The sequence below is a fragment of the Dunckerocampus dactyliophorus genome, chromosome 8 (assembly GCF_027744805.1).
Source record: "Dunckerocampus dactyliophorus isolate RoL2022-P2 chromosome 8, RoL_Ddac_1.1, whole genome shotgun sequence".
Taxonomy (NCBI): domain Eukaryota; kingdom Metazoa; phylum Chordata; class Actinopteri; order Syngnathiformes; family Syngnathidae; genus Dunckerocampus; species Dunckerocampus dactyliophorus.
Window position 1 is genome coordinate 26,599,180 of NC_072826.1, and position 18,066 is coordinate 26,617,245.

The following is an 18,066-nucleotide window of genomic DNA, read 5'->3' on the forward strand; positions in this document are numbered from 1 at the left end:
CTGTAAATTGGCCTACGGGCTCCTGTAATGGCCGTCGTCGAGGCATCCAGTGTGGCCACTACGTGGAAATATGTCCTGTGTTATTCCTCGCAGTAGGAACTGACCTTCAATATGTGAAACCACAAGCATGGGTTGTGTTGCCGGCGCAGATAGCACCAACGTTAGCCAACTTGTTAGCTTGTTGCGGTGCCGGTACAGCCTCATTGTTGTCACTGTTGTCAGTCGACATTTTTACCCACGTCGAGTATCACCAAATGTGGAGATGGTTATGGTTATTGTTTAGCTTATTTCCAACATGCATACAGTTTACACTGAATGCTTCAAGTTATTCCACATATGCAAAAAGGAGTAGGAAGAAGCAGAGTTTATTTAATCCTACTCCCTCTCTGTATGACGTATCTTCCAATAGTGCCTTGATATCATCCTGTAGAACCCTAACATCCTTGCATAATGCTTTATTTTCTTCCATAGGGTTTACAGCCTCCTTAAGAACAGCGCACATCGCAGCATTGTCTTCCAATAATGCCTTGATATCGTTCTTAAGAGCAGCACACAAGGCAGCATTTAGATCTTGTATCTCCTCGATTTCCTCTTCTAGTGCCTTGGTATCCTTGCTCAGTGCTCTATTTATTTCCATAAGGTTTCTGACATCTTCATGGACCCCCAGGATCATATCTATGAGGCTGTCGTTCTGCGCGTCTATATATTGAATATCTGCTTGCAGACACTCATAATCTTGCTGTGTATTTGCAAATATTTACTTTTTTGCTCTGTTTGTGCTGCGTATAGTAATATCAAATTTTTGCTCTTGAGTATATTTTCTGGTGAGGAAGGTATGGGAAGCATCTCCGACCAGTGATGCTGTGTTTTTTAGTTGTTTGTTTAACTTTTTTGCCGTTATGATGGACTAATTGCGAGATCACGTGCAAGTATCACAACATTTCGCCTTTGGCGCATGATCCAAGGTGGCGGCGTAAACAAACCAGACATTATTTTGGACGCTAAACAAGCGGGCGAACGCAAGCCAAGGCCAAATTTTTGCCAAAATTTTGAATGTTAACCAAAAAACACGCTAACCGGGGCGGATCTTAACTGAGGTACCACTGTAAATCCACACGCTACGGGATGCAGAACTCTACGAGGGCACACGTCTTGACACACCGGTGATGCTAACGAGGAGGCTAACATCACTGCTAGCTATGCCGCGACAGTTAAGTTGCAAGACTTCAGCAACACATCGCATGCCCGTAGCTTCAACACATCGAAGCCCAGCTCCAACTGCAAGGAATAACACAGGACTAAATATGTCCTCCACTGTCTCTCATACCGTAGGACCGTATGATGGACTATTTTAGCAGTTTTGAAACCATGACTTTTTCATACCGTGGTATACCTTGAAACCGGTAACCCACTTACACGCCATCAAAGTACTACCACATACTACAGGACACGACTAATGTGTTCAACACCAGAACCGGCTGGCCCATTAGGCAATATCGGAGACTGATTAGGGCGCCATGGAAAAAAATTCACCTGTCACAAAGAAAAAAAAACACGCTATGGAAATGTACCCGCCTACGCATGTCAAAGCAACAGGTGGCGCTATAATATAATTGTGAGCACATTTTAGCCAAGCATAAGCATGAATTCATTTACAGAAAACACAACATGACAGCGAATGGAGAAATCATGCAAAATAGTTTGATGTTTCCATTTGCGATCATGTCAGGTGCCTCACACACACACACACACACACACACACACACACACACACACACACACACATCATACTCAACCAGACAAGCACTTCATGGTCTCGAAGAAAGTATCTGTGGATGGAAACGTGTTTTCTACCCTACACTCTCCTTTCCACAACAAAGCTGATAGTTGTTGTGTGTACATGCGTGTGTGCGCGTGTACGTGTGTGTTTTTACCACCTGAGGTCACACCGGCGAAAGCGGGTCATACTGGGGGTGCGGTCCAGAGAGCAAGGACAGTCATGGCCGAGGGCATGAAAGTGTATTTTTTATATTTATACTTTTAGACAGGTGCACGCACCTTTCAGCACTGGCCCCATTTTTTCTCCACACACATACGCACACATACGCACACATACGAACACATACGCGCACATACACACACATACGCACACATATGCACACATACGCACACATACGCACACATACGAACACATACGCGCACATACACACACATACGCACACATACGCACACATACGCAAACATACGCACACATACGCACACAGAGTTCCAGTAGCCTACTTGAGAGCGTAATGTTTGCTAAGCTGTCAGTGACCTTGGAGCGGACTCTAATGAAGTCTCGTGTACTGCATACACTACTATGTGTGTGTACTCTAAAGTGTACACCAAAGTCTCTACATTCAGTCATTGTAAAAGAAGGCTTCTTCACTTCTTTTTACACTTATACGATAGTTGGTATTGTCATTGCCTGTACACTTAATAAAAGTACGATGACGGCCACAGTTTGACCCTGGAACAGATGATTTCTGTGGGAGAGATGCTAATTGGGCCAAATAAGAGCAGACGTTTTTTTACCTCAGCTTGACAATGTTTGAGTGTTTTTTTTCAGCGCAGTAGGTACAGATGTCAAAGTAAATGCAAGGGAGGCACGGTGGGTTGGTGGGAGGTGGGAGGGATTAATTGATTGACAGCCGGTCTAGACCGAGGCGCCCGAGTGGAACAGACACACACCCGCACACAAGCATACAAAGACACACAAAGACCACAGGGACTTCTCGTCACCTCCACTTGTTTGCTATGACAGCCTTCAAAACACACACACACACACACACACACAGACACACACTCACTATAACCTCCTTCATGGGCACAGACAGCTTGCCTCTTACTCAGGTCAGAACGTCAACTTGTGAAAGCTCAAGGACACATTCACTCTCTTCCATTTGTCCTAACTACTTCTCTCACACACACACACACACACACACACACACACACACACACACACACAGACATACACGTGAAAGTGTAAAGGTGAGCTGCATGATTGCTGTGCGGAAAAGGTGGAATTTCAGTGGAAGTGGGAATTTTTGGAGTGTGGGAACTTGCTAGAGTGAATTTTTGATTTTGGAATGCTTTCAATCGGTTGAGAAAGGTGGAATTGTGTGAATTCTTAAGATTAAAAGGGAATTTGTGTTATAGCAAATGTGGAATTTAGAGAAAAGTGCCAATTTGGGGAATGTTGAGCTGAATGTTTCCATGCGGGAATGGTTGGAATCAGTTACGAGATGCGGATATTGCTAAAGTTGTCCATTTATTTTCAACGGGCAATATATCTGTTTGTGGAATTGTGGGAAATGCAGGAATTTTGGGGGTTGTGCTAATAAATGGACCATGCTGTCCTGAATGAGACGAACATTTTGATATTAGGATGATTTGACTCGGTTATGAAATGTGGAAGTGGTAAGAATTCTTAGGATTAAAAGGGAATTTGCGTTTCGGAAAATGTGGAATTTGAGGAAAGGTGAGAATTTGGGAAATGAGGGAAACGAAGCGGAATCGGTTAAGAAATGTGGGCCTTATAAAAGTTGTCGGTTCATTTTTAATGGGAATATATTTGTGTGGAAAATTTGAAATTCCGGGAAATGCCGGCATTTTTCGGAGTGTCAATAGATGCATTATGGCGGTTGGTCCCAAATGAGCTGACAATTTTGACATTAGGATGGTTTGAATCGGTTCAGGCATGTGGAAGTAGCAAGAATTCTTCAGATTAAAAGGTGGAATTTGGGGGAATGTGGGAAATCGTGAGCCTGAATGTTTTGATGCTGGAATGGTTGGGATGGGTTGAGAAGTGTGGGAAGATGCCGTGATGTTGATGATGATGATGATTCAAATCACAATTTTGTGGAAAAAAATGGACAGCTATGTGTAGACCCGTACAGCTTCAAGGTGTCGTCTTCATCACACGTACCAATTATGATGAAGATCCGACCTTGTGGAACTGAGTTATTAACGTTTACAGTTCAGTGGCGAACTGTCGGTTTGTTGCCACGGAACAGCCTAAATCCCTCCGTAAAGTAACATCGTCCGTCTGTCTAGTATCCGTGATTTTCATTTGGGCTCACTTGGTCAAAATGTCTAGGACTGGTTCGGTTGAAGTACAACCCCTGGTTTTCGCCCAAAATTGCTGCCGGAAACCAAAATGGCTGACTCCCTGTTTGTTTTGGAACATGGTTGCTGAGACTTTTTCATGCGGGTTGTCATGACTGACGTCAGCACCAAATTTTGTGTGAAACTGGTGGCAGGAGCTCATTTTTTCAAAGTTTAAAAGAGGGCGCTACTGAGGGAGTTTAGGGGTTTTATTTTCGGCACCCCTGAAATGTCAAAATTTTCGCAAAAACTGAAATGCTTGCAAATTTTGGCAAGTTTTCATCACGTTAAGGCCCTCAAAAATGCAAGAAAAGTCGCGGAATACATGAAATAAAAAATAATAAACTGCCTCAGGCACCTAATGATTTTGGTGCAAAGCAAGATATGTTCTTTTATCTTCGCCTTTCACACAACAAAGTCAATATTTCCAGCCTTTAAAGGCTCTCCTAACTTTTAAAGGAGGACACCACATGTCTCCTCCTTCAGATTGCCAGCATTGAAGTCACTGAATCGGAATAACGACGGAGATCACGCACGTGTGCTCCCGCAGCACGTCAGTGTCTTTGCAGCTGTTTCACACTCATTAGCCACTTCGCAACCGACCATGCTAACATGCTAACAACCCACTGCTATCTTTGTGTCTTATGCCTCATTTAGCATCAAGATCATTTGGGCATCGGCTCGTGGAAGCTACAACAAAGATCCTCTTCACTCTTTGTCCCAATGCTAACCTTGATTAGCAACATAAATTACACCACAACTCCATAATTACATGTTTTTCAGTTCAATCTTATATAAAGTGATCCCTCATTCATCACGGCTAATTGGTTCCAGTGAATTTTTGCAAGGCAGGATTACTTATTTATGAATGGAATATTTTGATAGTGAGAGCACAAAAAAATCTTTAGCACCTTGGTAAATGGTCTTTCACTGATATAGTGCTTTTCCACCTCCAAGGCACTCAAAGCACTTTGACACTGTTAGCATTACTGACACCTAGTGACGAGTGTAGAACACTACATCACGTCTTTGAATGCATCTTCTGCATGCCTTACATTTGTATTTTACTTCATTTTGCGATTTTTATGGCAAAAATGAGCTTAAATATGCATATGTTTACTAATAATAGGCCATATTCAACCACCAGCAATGATTCATTATTTAATATATTTTTTAAAAACTGTAATAGAGTGAAGCCGTGAAATATGAAGCGCAACGTGGCGAGGGATTACTGTAGCGCCAAAGCACAACACAAGTTATTTGAGTGAGCACTTGGCAGCGGAGGCAAGGAAAAACTCTGGCTTGGGAAGAAACTTCAAACAGAACCCAGGATCTGTTTTTTTCAACCGGTTGGGTTGAGACAGAGCGACAAAGTAGAGGGACAGATGGTAGAGAGGAAGAACAACATAGAGGGGTTGAGCGACCAGCCACGGCTACTAACTGTGCTAAAGTGCTAACAACCTTGTGTTATCGTAGAAAATATCCACTTTATTCAAGAGTACACATCCAATATGTCAACACAGCAAATAGCATTTGTTTATTTCATCACTGTACAGCAGGCGTGTCCAAAATGTGGTCCGGGGGCCATTTGCGGTCGGCAGCTGTGATTTTATCGGCCCGCAGCACAGTCTAAAAATTTAATTTACCAAGGAAACAGCAGCAAAAATGTGAAAATCAGTCAAAAGTCAAAATATTAAGAGAAGAGCTGTAATCTCGCAAGGAAAATAAGACATAATTTCACAAGAATAAAGTAATAGTATGAGGATTTTTTTTTTTAAGTCAAAAACAATGACAAAAAGTAAAACAAAAAGAAACATAGGTTGGGGGAAAAATTATAACTTAGAAATAAAGTCAAAATATTAGGAAAAGAAAATATATACAGGACGAAAATTGAAATGTTTGGAAAATTATTTTTTTTTTAAATTAACAGCAGAAATTTGACCAGCGTAAAGTCAAAAATATTAAGAGAAAAAAATGAGAAAAAAATGAGAAAAAATTCTAATGAGAAAAATGTTGCAATTTTATGAGAATAAACTTGTAAAATGAGGAAAAATATCATTTTAGTAACAATGTTGAAATAAAGAAAAATACATTATTGTTTTAAAAGATATGAAGTTATAATTACGAGAAAAAAATTTACAAGAGGAACGCTGAAATGGAAAAAAACAGCAGAAATGGAAAAAAACACCTGTACTTTTACGGAAATAAAGTCAAAATATTGAGAAAAAAAAGTCATAATCGAACAAAAAACAGAAGTCGCAATTTTAAACTTATATTATTATGGAAAAAACGTCATTTTTAGTAACATTTCACCTATATTACAAAGATGAAATGCAGTTTTTTTAGCTAGCTATAGCTTCTTTGCATGTCTCTATGTGTTAGTTTACTAAATATCAAAGTGGCCCTTGCATCCTTTCACTTTTCACTGTGTGGCCCTCGCTGGAATAAGTTTGGACACCCCTGCTCTACAGCAATTCCAGTCTTTTGGTGTAACAGAATATTTATGACATATATGACATCCACGTCCGCTGAATCAAACATGCATAGATACAAAGCACGTAGAACTTCAACAATGCATGGATAAATACTCCACTCATTACCATGCAGCACCTGGTTGATGCTACTTGTGAAGATGTGCTTGTTTTTCCTCTCTTGACTGATGGTGTGTGAGCGAAGGCGGACAACAACGTACAGAAAGAAAGGGAGCAGAGGAGGAATGAATGATCAATAAGTCAGCTCGGTATTAATGAGAATTAACCTCGGACCTGCACTCGTCATGGCACACGTAGCGCTGATTGCGTGACTGCAAATGTCATGTAGCGCGCTGCTAGAGATGCAACCACTTTACTCCACAATGTGTGTGTGTGCGCGTGTGCGTGCCTGCATGTGTGTGACGTGCACATCAGTCAGGATTTATTTGGACATTCACAGCATGAACATACACCATCAGAATTCCATGACAGCATTCCACGTTGTTTTTCGCACAATGGGCACCAATTAGTGCTGCCCTTCTCACACACACGCACGCACGCACACGCACACACACACACACACACATATATATTTATAGATTAGCATGATATAAAAACGCAATAAAGTCTTCAGTTGGTTGGTGAGAACAATGAGTGCAATAAAGCATGTTGGCCTCATTTGCATCTGATTAGCATATGAGGCCAGCTCAACCAGGGCACAACGTTGCTGAAAGGCAGCGTGTCAAAATCATCTGGATTCATGCTCATCCCAACCAATGCCTTTTGAGCACCAATGTGACCTGCTGCCTCGGTCATCTGGGGTCGGATATTAAAAGTCAGCGAGGTTCTTGCTCGGACACAGAACCCTTCCTGAAGTTAAACGACGTAAGGACATTGACCTTTCAGCTCAGCTTCCTGTTTGACTTGGCGTTGATTTAAAATGAACAGATTTAAGTGTTCATTAGGAAAACACACACACACACACACACGGTGAGTCCACAGGGGGCCGTGCATGTGCGACAGTGACATTAAATCACTGCACAATATTTACCTCACACAACCAATTAACTCACTCCTCAGTGCGTGTGTGTGTGTGTGTGTGTGTGTGTGTGTGCGTGTGCATGCGTGTGTGTGCGTGAGAGAGAGAGAGAAAGAAGGTAACAAGGCCTGCCTCATTGTCTTACCCTCTTGAGGCCCTATTAACCTTTGCACACACGCACACACCAGGCTGCTTGATTAGCATCCATGCTAACACTCACAGTAATGCTATCGAGACACAAGACGCTACTTCCGCTTGTTTACCACTGGCTCTACTTTGCAAAGTCCATGCTAACGCTAACACGAGTGTGCCAAGATGAGGACACACTAAAACTTTGTGATGTTTTGAAGTTGGCAGAAAAAGAGTTGAAAATTCGCAGCACCTCAGCATGATGGCGTTTGCTGAATAATTGGGACTTGACTCGCAGCTTCAAAGCGCACTTATGGAAGAGAAATGGGCCTCACACCTGCTCAACACGGGTCCTCGCATGTTAGGAGTGTTTTACTGCGCCATTACCTCAGCCAGTGCAACCGTGGAGAGCTTTAAGTGCTCCTCTAATTAGTCACCACTCATTTCGCATCCACGCCATTTGGCATCCAAATCATTCACCACATCATCCAGCATCCGAGTCATTCAGTATCCATGTCATTCAGCACAACATTCAGCATCCGGGTCATTCAGCACATCATTCAGCGTCTACCACATCATTCGGCATCCTCGTCATTCAGCATCCACATCATTCAGCGTCCACGTCATTCAGCATCCTCGTCATTCAGCATCCTCGTCATTCAGCATCCTTGTCTTTCAGCATCCTCGTCATTTTGCATCCACATCATTCAGCGTCCACGTCATTCAGCATCCTCGTCATTCAGCATCCTCGTCATTCAGCATCCTCGTCATTCAGCATCCTCGTCTTTCAGCAACCTCGTCTTTCAGCATGCATGTCTTTCAGCATTCTTGTCATTCAGCATCCATAACATTCAGCATCCTCGTCTTTCAGCATTTACATCACTCAGCATCCTCGTCATTCAGCGTCCACGTCATTCAGCGTCCACATCATTCAGCGTCCACGTCATTCAGCATCCACATCATTCGGCATCCACGTCATTTGGTATCCTCGTCATTCGGCATAAACGCCATTCAGCATACTCGTCAAACGCCATGTCATTATGCATCATCGTCATTCAGCATCCCTGTCATTCACCACATCATTCACCATCCTCATCATTCATCACGTCATTCAGCATCTATGTCATTCACCACATCGTTTGGCATCCACCCCGCTACCCACCGCCACAGACGGATGGCAGCCCTGTGGGAAACACTATTAGACTTTATAAATGATCAAAAGGTGAAAGGATGAATCAGCATGTGTTGAGGAGGCGGAGCTAAAGAGACAAACAAGTCATCTTCTTCATCCTCATCCAGGTCACATACGTCCTCTTTCCCTCCTCCATTAACCCTTCACTATCCTCCAATGTGCACGTCCAGCCAAAGCCTGTGCACGTGCGTCCCATCAAGGGCTCCTTAATGGAGTCCGTGCATGAATCAAAGAGTCCTCCCGCTCACAAACAAATCTCGTTAAGTGTCGACTAACGATGAGAAGCCTCCTCCAAGGTCACAGCCGAGCACCTCTCAAGGTCAGCAATGCATACTTTTACAACACCACTTTGAAAAGGAGCCACACATGCCTTTTTCATCTTTGCAACTACTAACAGCCAGAAAAAGACACAAAAGAAAGTAACAACACAATTCATCATTTTCACAAATGTTAAACAGCATTACAGCAAACCAGTGGTGTCCTAACTTTTTTTTTTAATTGAATGACGGGGGCCCCTTTTGTACACAATAAAATGCTAACAGCAATCCATTGTAGGCCAATACATGCTAAACGATCTGAACAAAACATCTGAACTTTGTGTTATAGCTGACACAGCAATTAGTGTAATATCTAATAATGTATTGCACTCATTATTTTATTTTTAACAATATAAATGCGGCCAATAAAAAATGAGCTACAGGCCAAAAATGGCCATCGGGCTGCACTTTGGACACCACTGCAGTGCATTAATTCATTTTTGTTTTTGTAAGTGTACTATGTGGTCTTTTACATTTTTACGCACACACACGCGCACACAAACACAACAACAGTGATTTTGTGTTGCAAAAATTTCCAACGTGAACTCTTATAGGATCTACGGTTCGGTTAAACAGATGAACAAAGTGATGTGTTTTCAGTTGATATATATGATATAAATTGTCCTGTTTCGAACTCCTCATGATTTGAAGTTAATTAAAAAAAGGCAAATCACCTCTTTTGTGTAATAAACAACTATTTAAACGCACTTAACTGCTGAGAAGACCACACAATTACAACAAAAAAAAAGACTCAAGTCATTCATGAATTCAGCAATGAGTCTTGCAAAATTAAGGCATTTTTTTTTTTAATGAGAGCAACATGATCTCATCCGAGAGGCCAGTGTGTGTGGGAGCGAGAGACAGACAGCGAGCGAGAACTGATGGGCCGCTACCGCCCCCTAACGACACACAAGCAAATGACACATGCAACAATTAATCAAAATTGAACTCAAAACACACACAACCACACACACACACACACACACACACACACACACTCACACACACAACACATTAAACAATACAGAACGAAGTTAAGTAAATAAACATTAGCATCCTAACATTCTAATACTTTGACAATGTAATAAACCTAAAGAAAGGTGTCACACTGTTCACATGTATGTGCTATCATTATTACTATTAAAATTATTAAAACAATCCAAGCTCAAGGGGGTGTTTTTTTGTGAGGGGGTGGGGGTTCTGGGGGCTCTGTGCCTCTTGCATTCAGCCTGCTTTTCACCGGCGTGCACGTTCTGAATACTAAACAGAAGATGCTTTCAAAGTTGCACACTTTTAGAAATACATATAAACTTAACAATTACAAATAAAATAGATGAGATACAAAGCGGATATGACGCCCCCCCCCCCAAATAAGCCCAGCAAAGTGACTCAGCCAACACTATTGTGAAAATAAAGTATTATTAGTATTATTGTTATAAAACATCATTCTTAAGAAAGAGTTAAGGTGTCCGTCAGCATTTCACACTATTGTAGTTTTTTAGGAGTCTTTGAGGGGGGGACACCACCAGCAAATGCACCCGGACCGGCGTAGCATCTCTCAGCTTAACGACAACAAAGCAGAAAAGCAGATTCAAATCCAACAGAATAGAATAACATTTTACTGTTACTTCACCTGGGAAGAATTGAGCGCCAGTAAATCCCAAACGCGCCAAGTAGAAGAAAAGTGTGCGCAAAAGCAGCACGCGATCCCACGAATCCATTTCTTTATCTTCTTTTTTATTCTGCTGACAAACTTCTTTCACATGCTCGCGCCTGCTCCCGTGCGCTTGTCTCCCGCGATGGTCAATCAAAGAGTGACAACACGTGCACTTAGAATCCGCCGTTGGCGCCAAACACGCCGCTAAGGTGCGCACATCTTTCAACTTAGGCGCTGGGGATTGGTGCGTGTGGGCGCGCGCTCAGAGGCTCTCTGTCCGACTGAAGGAGGCTCGTGCGGCAGCGCGCACCTCACCCGGTGTCACACGCCCCGTGTGCGTGGACGCGAGCACGGCTTTCCGGCGAGACGTTTCAAAACAAGACGCAGCAAGCGGAGACTCATTGCCTCTGCCCTCGCACGCGCGCGCGCACACACACACAAAAAGTGGACGAGTCGTGCTTATACGCTAAAAGGTAGTATTAGGTTAAAACAAAACTAATAACAACACACAATATCAGCGCTATATTTCATTCCTTACTTACTACCTACTAAGCATTTGAATAAAACAAACACGTATTTTCCAAATATTTCTCCTTATCCTATTCCAGATGACACCTGAAAGCTTTTATTTTGTCAAGACAGAGCTCGTACTTCTTTCAATACAGCATCTTGACGACAGCTTGCTGCTCCCCCAGGTCTTAGTGCCTGATTTCTCCGCTATCCTGAGTGGAGGGGGCGGGGCCCGTAGAAGCTGCTTGAGGAGGAAGATGTTAAAGTAATGAATGAATCGGTGATTCACTACTTTTTACACCTGTATGACACGTAAGGATGTTAAAATGTGACTTACTGTACAGTTAATAACTTTTTTGATGGTCACGTCAAGATGAATTGGAGGAGCAGAAATCCAAACACATCATGTCCAGGTGTAGAGGTTCTACCGAGTATCCTGCGTGGCCTCCACTTGACTCCCACTGGATCACAAAACCAAGACACGTTTCACGTGATGAATACTATCCTCACCTTATATCCTCTATCTTACATCCTACACCTTGCATCCTACATCTTAAACTTATACATCCTGCATCTTACATCCTACACCCTGCGTCCTCCACCCTGTCGTGGATCCTGCCTGCATCTTACATTATACACCCTGCATCTTGCATCCCATACATCCTACACCTTATCCAGCATCCTACCTGCATCTTACATCCTACATCCTGGATGTTGCGTCCGATACATTTTGCATCCTATCCTGCATCCTACGTGCATCTTAAATCCTACAGATTACACCCTAATCCCTGCATTTTACGCCCTACATCTCACATCCTAAACCATTCAGCTTACATCGTACATCCCGTGTCCTAGAGCCTACACCTTGCATCCTATACCCTGCGTCGTGCATCCCACAACCTACAGCCTGCCCTACACTCTTCACTCTGTATCCTACACCCTGCATGTTACATCCTAAACCCTATATCTTCCATCCTACACCCTGCAGCTTGCATCCTACATCCAGCATCCTCGAGCCTAAAGCTCGCATTCTACACCCTGCATCCTACAATTTACAGCCCCCACCCTACACCCTGCATCCAACTTCCTGCTTCTTACATCCTACACCTTGCATCCTACACCCTGCATCCATTATTTAGATATCATTTATTTAGATATCTGTCAGTATGGTACAGTAATAATAATAATAATAAGTCATATTTTTGTGTACAAAAAGCCATCATCTCCTGAAGTGCCAACATTTGCTGTCACTTTGAGTCGCCCTCTCTGGTCCATGATGTGTGTCACACTGACAGCTAATGAATATTTTCACGATTTAGCGATGCAAGGATCGATGATGATTAGCATGAGGACATTCTCTCACCTCTGCATCATCACTTATTTAGCACTGATCAATTGTGCACACCCCTCACCCCCCTGCACCAAGGGGGTCAGCTGCAGATTTAGGGTCTCCTCTGGGTACTTTCAGTAGCACACACACACGCACACACCAGGGGTTCCCTATGGGACCAACATGTGGACTTTCACTAGATGATGATCAGCATGATATGTCCCATACTGCAATTTTTAAAAAGAAAGGATGAAAACTGGTTTAAAAAAACATACTTACACAGCATTCCGTGTGTGTGTGTGTGTGTGTGTGTGTGTGTGTGTGTGTGTTGTTGGGTGAGGCTGATAAATGTGTTAAAAGTTTCATGATGTCACATGTTGATGATTGGCTGCTGCTAGGCATCAGAATGTCATGAGTCACGCTGTCCAAAAAGCCTAACTAATATTCGTGGATGAGCACCAAAGAGATTTATGAAGCCGTGACAGAAGCCAGCAGGGTCAGAAGGATGCAACCACATCCCGTAATAACTCCCCCAGTCAGGAGTGAAGGCGCCTCGTTAGGATGAGATATTGGCAAGTTGTGGTGTCAACGTGCTGGTGGTTGTCTTGGTTACTAGTCCTAACTAAGAATCAAAGCCACTCCTCCATATACATGCAGACAGGTGTGCCCGCATTTGGGGCCCCATGAAAAAAAAACTGTCACTTTGGGCTTCACCATACTAATATTTGACTTATTTCTGATTCCCTTGGAATTGTCCCAACCCACCCCCTGTATTGCATAACTGGAGTCATCTTGTGGGCAATTTCATTTCTTAAAAGCAGAATATTGGTTGCATATAACATGATTTATTATGTCTATATTAAGCATAGTACATGCATACACATGTATTACTAGAACAAGAAAAGAACAAGGAAAGTTGATCTGCAAACGAAAATGACATGAAGTGAATGAAAGCACCTGTGTGGTACAAATGAAAATGTAACGAGCGTGGAGGGGATGGGATGATGAGGAAATGACATGATGGCTGCAGCAGGATGTTAAACATGACGCACATCACAGCAGGAGAGCATCCTGTGTGACCTCCACTTGACTCCCACGGGATCACAACAGCACCATACTATTCACTGGATGAACACCATCCTCACTTTGCATCCTACAACCTGCATCCTATACCCTCGTATCCTACACCCTGCATCTTACACCTGTATCGTTCATCCTGTATCCTCCACCCTGCAGCCTACACCCCTTTAACCTACATTCTATATGCTACATTTTATACCCTGGACCCTTCATCCTGCATCCTACATCTCACACCCTGTACCGTTCATCCTGCATCCTATACCACCTTATCCTACATCCTGCCTCCTACATCCTACACCCTGTATCCCACACCCTGCATCCTACACCCTGGACCCTTCATCCTGCATCCTACACTCTACGCCCCACGTTGTACTTCTTGCATCCTCCAGCCTACATCCTGCATCCTACACCTTGCATCTTACAACCTGTATCCCACATCCTGCATCCTATGCCCCTTATCCTACATCTTACAACATATTATCCTTTATCGTGTTTGCTACATGTCACACCCTGTATCCCACATCCTGCATCCTACATCTTACACCTTGTATACTGCAACGTGCATCGGACATCTTGCATCCTACACTCTTCACCCTACTCTCTGCATCGTACTCCCGGCATCCTACATCCTGTTATAGCTCGGATCACAAAACCAGGCTACAATTCACTTGATCACCCGTCATCCTAAAACCTATGCTGCATCCTATACTTGGTATCCAAAATTCTGAATCCTGAATCCTTCACCCACCATCGAACATCCTCTTACACTTTGCACCCTACACTCTGCATCCTACTTCGTACACCCTACATTCTGCAGCCTTGTCATTTTCTTATATATGGTTCAGTATATAAACTAGAATGCTCTTCAAATGTTTATCAAGGTTGTCAGCAATTTTTTGGACAGGAATGCTACGAGGTCAGCCCTCATAAGCTGGGATGTTTCCCCTTTCCCACTTTCCTTGAAGGCAGCGCTCCTGCTCATCCTTCATGGTGCGACGTGAGCGAACAAGACGACGTTAAAAGGATTTAGTCGTCTGGATGACGAGGTTATTCAATCAGCAGGTGGCAGAGGTTACAAGTAGGACGTTGGTGCCACTGTCCCGTCCTTGCATATGGGTGTGTGTGTGTGGGGGGGGGGGGTCCTCCCTTGACGTGAAAGCAAAGTCACTCATGAATTTGTCTTTTTAATTGGAGTCTTGTTTGTCTCAAACAGAATGAGTGGTCAGTAGTGAGTCATATTACATCAAACACATACACACCCTAAGAGATAGGGTGGGAGCTCGGTCATCCGAGGGGGGCAGAGCTCCTTCACATGGCGAGGAGCCAGTTGTGGTGAGGTGTTCTGGGAGAAGGCCCTGGGGCAGACCTAGGACACGCTGGAGGGATTATGTCTCACATCTGGCCTGGGAACACCTTGGTGTCCTCACGGCTGACGGAGACTGCTGCCCCCACGACCCGGACCCGGATAAGCGGAAGAAAATGGACGGATGGAGATACGCACTACAATAATGCACTGATTCCCAAACACTGTGCCGCAGCACATTAGTGTGCCGTGAGAGATGATCAGGTGTGCCACAGGAAAATATTCAATTTCACATGAATGGTCCAAAACCTATTTGCTACAAATGATCCATCTTTGTCTACAGCAGGGGTCACCAACCTATCAATCTACTAGTCCATCTTTGGGACTTTGCCAGTCGATTGCAAGAATCTTTTGAAAAACATTTATTTTGTCACATCAGTGCACTCACCTGCCGCAGAGCACGCATTTTGTCCACTGGCAGCGACCCGCAAGCCCCAGCAAGGAGCCCAGTCCCCAAAACCCAGCCAGAGGCACACTAGTACACCGACTCACCCCCCGGCTCTAGCAAAAAGGTCAAGCAAGAGAGTGAGGAAGTGACAGCGCTGCAACGATGTACCTGCGAGCACAACAGTAATTATTGCACGTTAATAGGACTCAAAATCTGCCTTTGCTACATCAAAGTTAAGGCACAAAAACAGACACCTCCCAAAAAAATCTTTACCCGCGCCGATGACGCTCGTTAATGGCTAACTGTTGTCGCGCTTTGACCAGTCCCTCTCTCCTCAATCGGCATCGCTTGTCAACTAAACTGGGCCAACAAGCCAAATAGTTGGGGTTTGCTCATGAAGCCGACACCACCCAACCCCAACCAAGAGCCACAAAAGTAGGGGTTCCCAAAATGCGGCTCAGGGGCCATCTGCGGCCCATGGCTCATTTGTCATTGCATCACTGCAGAAACAAAAAAAAACTTAAAAACCAGCAAAAATGATAAAAATACAGCAAAAGGCATATTGAGAAAAAGCCGAAATGTTGAAACCAACAACCAATAATGGGGGAGCTGGGGGCTGAGGGAGCGCTCTTTTGCTGCCGAGACCAGGAATCTTCATCTCAAAAAGTTTGGTGACCACTGGTCTACAGTGACAGGCAGAACAATTCGAGGTTCTTCCCCTAGATGGCAGAATATGCATGAAATTCTGCAGAATATTCTGATTCTGAATGAAACAGGTAGACTCTACCTGTTTCATTCGTGCTACAGAAGAAGTCACAGCAGGCTTAAATGCTTACATAGAATACGTGCCGCGGCTCATTAAAGTTTGGGGAAGTGCACAAGAGGACACGCGTGTGTGTATTGCGACCACAAGGGGACCAAAGACAAACACTGTCTGGCAAAGTGTTTTGTACTTTTCAGGTCTCCGTAGCAACAGTGTTGTCCATTTTGTCCCTGCAACAACAACACTCTAACAAGTGTCCTTGCAAGGCATGAAGGTCTGCATCAGTACTCAGCGTGCACATGACTTTGTTTTGTCCGCAGACGTCCGCTGTGTGTGCATCACATGGTCCACTATGGACACACCCTCTTTGTCTGGACCACCGTCTCATCCTAACAAAGTGGGCCGTGTTCAATATGGCACAAGAAGAGTAAAAGAGGCAGTTTGACCCTGGAACAGACCATATTTCTATTTCCATTACTTAGGGACAGCGTCTTTACATTGTGAGGGATGTCAGTCCAACCTTGCATCCTGTTTATGTGCGTCTTCCAAGGACGTTTTGTGTGTTGCAGACGAAGATGTGTAGCCGGAGGTCCCGTCAACACAAAGCCAACACTTGTGGCTGTGATTTATAGCGGGCTCACTTGTGTCCACGCCGCCTGCACTGGGAGGTAAAGGACGTGGACAAACACACACACACAAAGATGGCGTCCTTAAAGACAACCTCAGAGTTCAGTGTGTTAAATCACCTTCTCATTAAAGACATATGATCACATGGAGGCGGCCGTGTTGGCAGCGTTGCCAACCATCCCTTGAAAAAGGAATCACCCCATATTTCAGGGGTGTCCAAATTGTTTCCAGCAAGAGCCACATAGTGAAAAAAGGATGCAACTTTGCCACGGTGATATTTTGTAAAGCAACACATGCAGATATGCTAAGAAGATGTACATATTTCAAGAAAAAAAAATGCATCTCAGCTTTGCGATAAACGTTTGGTAAAAAAGCCTATTATTAGTATCAACTTCGCGCTTTGCTCTTTTTTTCCCCATTTTTGCGTTTTTTTTTATTTTCCAAATATTTCAACTTTATTTGTAAACAATGTTTGTAAAATTTATTCTCATAATATTGTCACTTTATTCCCACAATATAACATTTTCGCCCAATCCAATTTTCCAAAAAATACAACTTTATTTTGGTGAAAAATGGTTAAAAAAAAATTTAAAATAAAAAAAATTCTTTTATATTTTTTTCCTGTCGTGTTCAGTAGCTTAGTCATGCAGTATGAGTGAACTGTATGATTGTTTTGCCAGAACAGTTTTGCTTTACAACAGGTGAGTCTGGTGGACTCCTGCTGTAACTGCATTGCAAATTTATTGTTAAAACCACCAAAGAAGAAGGAGAGAGAAGAGAAAAAAAGACCGCGTTAGGTCACGTCACTGACTGAGATCAGAGTCAGAAATGTTTCATTGGGATGGCCAAGGTGAGACCATTACTCACATAGGGGTGGCAATAAATTGATACCTGAAATGTCTAGATGGCCATGGCCACCATGTACTTGTAGCTCCGCCACTGAGGAAGACAAGGGATCAGGACGTAGCCAAAGATGGTGAGAGCATCCACCATCTTTGGCAGATAGTCAGCTGGTGCAGGAATAGTAGGGGTGTCGTTGTGAGAACTGATTGAA

General features: G+C 43.5%; 1 protein-coding gene and 1 long non-coding RNA gene across 12 annotated transcripts in view; both read right to left on the reverse strand.

Moving 5' to 3' along the window:
• The window catches only part of ptprt (protein tyrosine phosphatase receptor type T), a 230,476-nt gene extending 219,234 nt beyond the window's left edge, over nucleotides 1-11,242 (reverse strand). For all 11 annotated transcript variants that reach the window (XM_054784610.1, XM_054784608.1, XM_054784609.1 and 8 more), the window contains exon 1: nucleotides 10,928-11,242. In XM_054784610.1, coding sequence (XP_054640585.1) covers nucleotides 10,928-11,015 — 88 coding nt within the window. In that variant the 5' untranslated portion in view covers nucleotides 11,016-11,242. The remainder of the gene's footprint in view (nucleotides 1-10,927) is intronic.
• A 407-nt stretch (nucleotides 11,243-11,649) lies between these two features.
• On the reverse strand, nucleotides 11,650-17,039 carry LOC129186572 (uncharacterized). The gene is made up of 3 exons (XR_008572254.1): nucleotides 16,906-17,039; nucleotides 15,623-15,735; nucleotides 11,650-11,922 (listed from the first exon to the last, which is right to left on the reverse strand). It is a non-coding gene; the product is annotated as an uncharacterized LOC129186572 (long non-coding RNA).
• Between the last annotated feature and the right edge of the window lie 1,027 nt (nucleotides 17,040-18,066).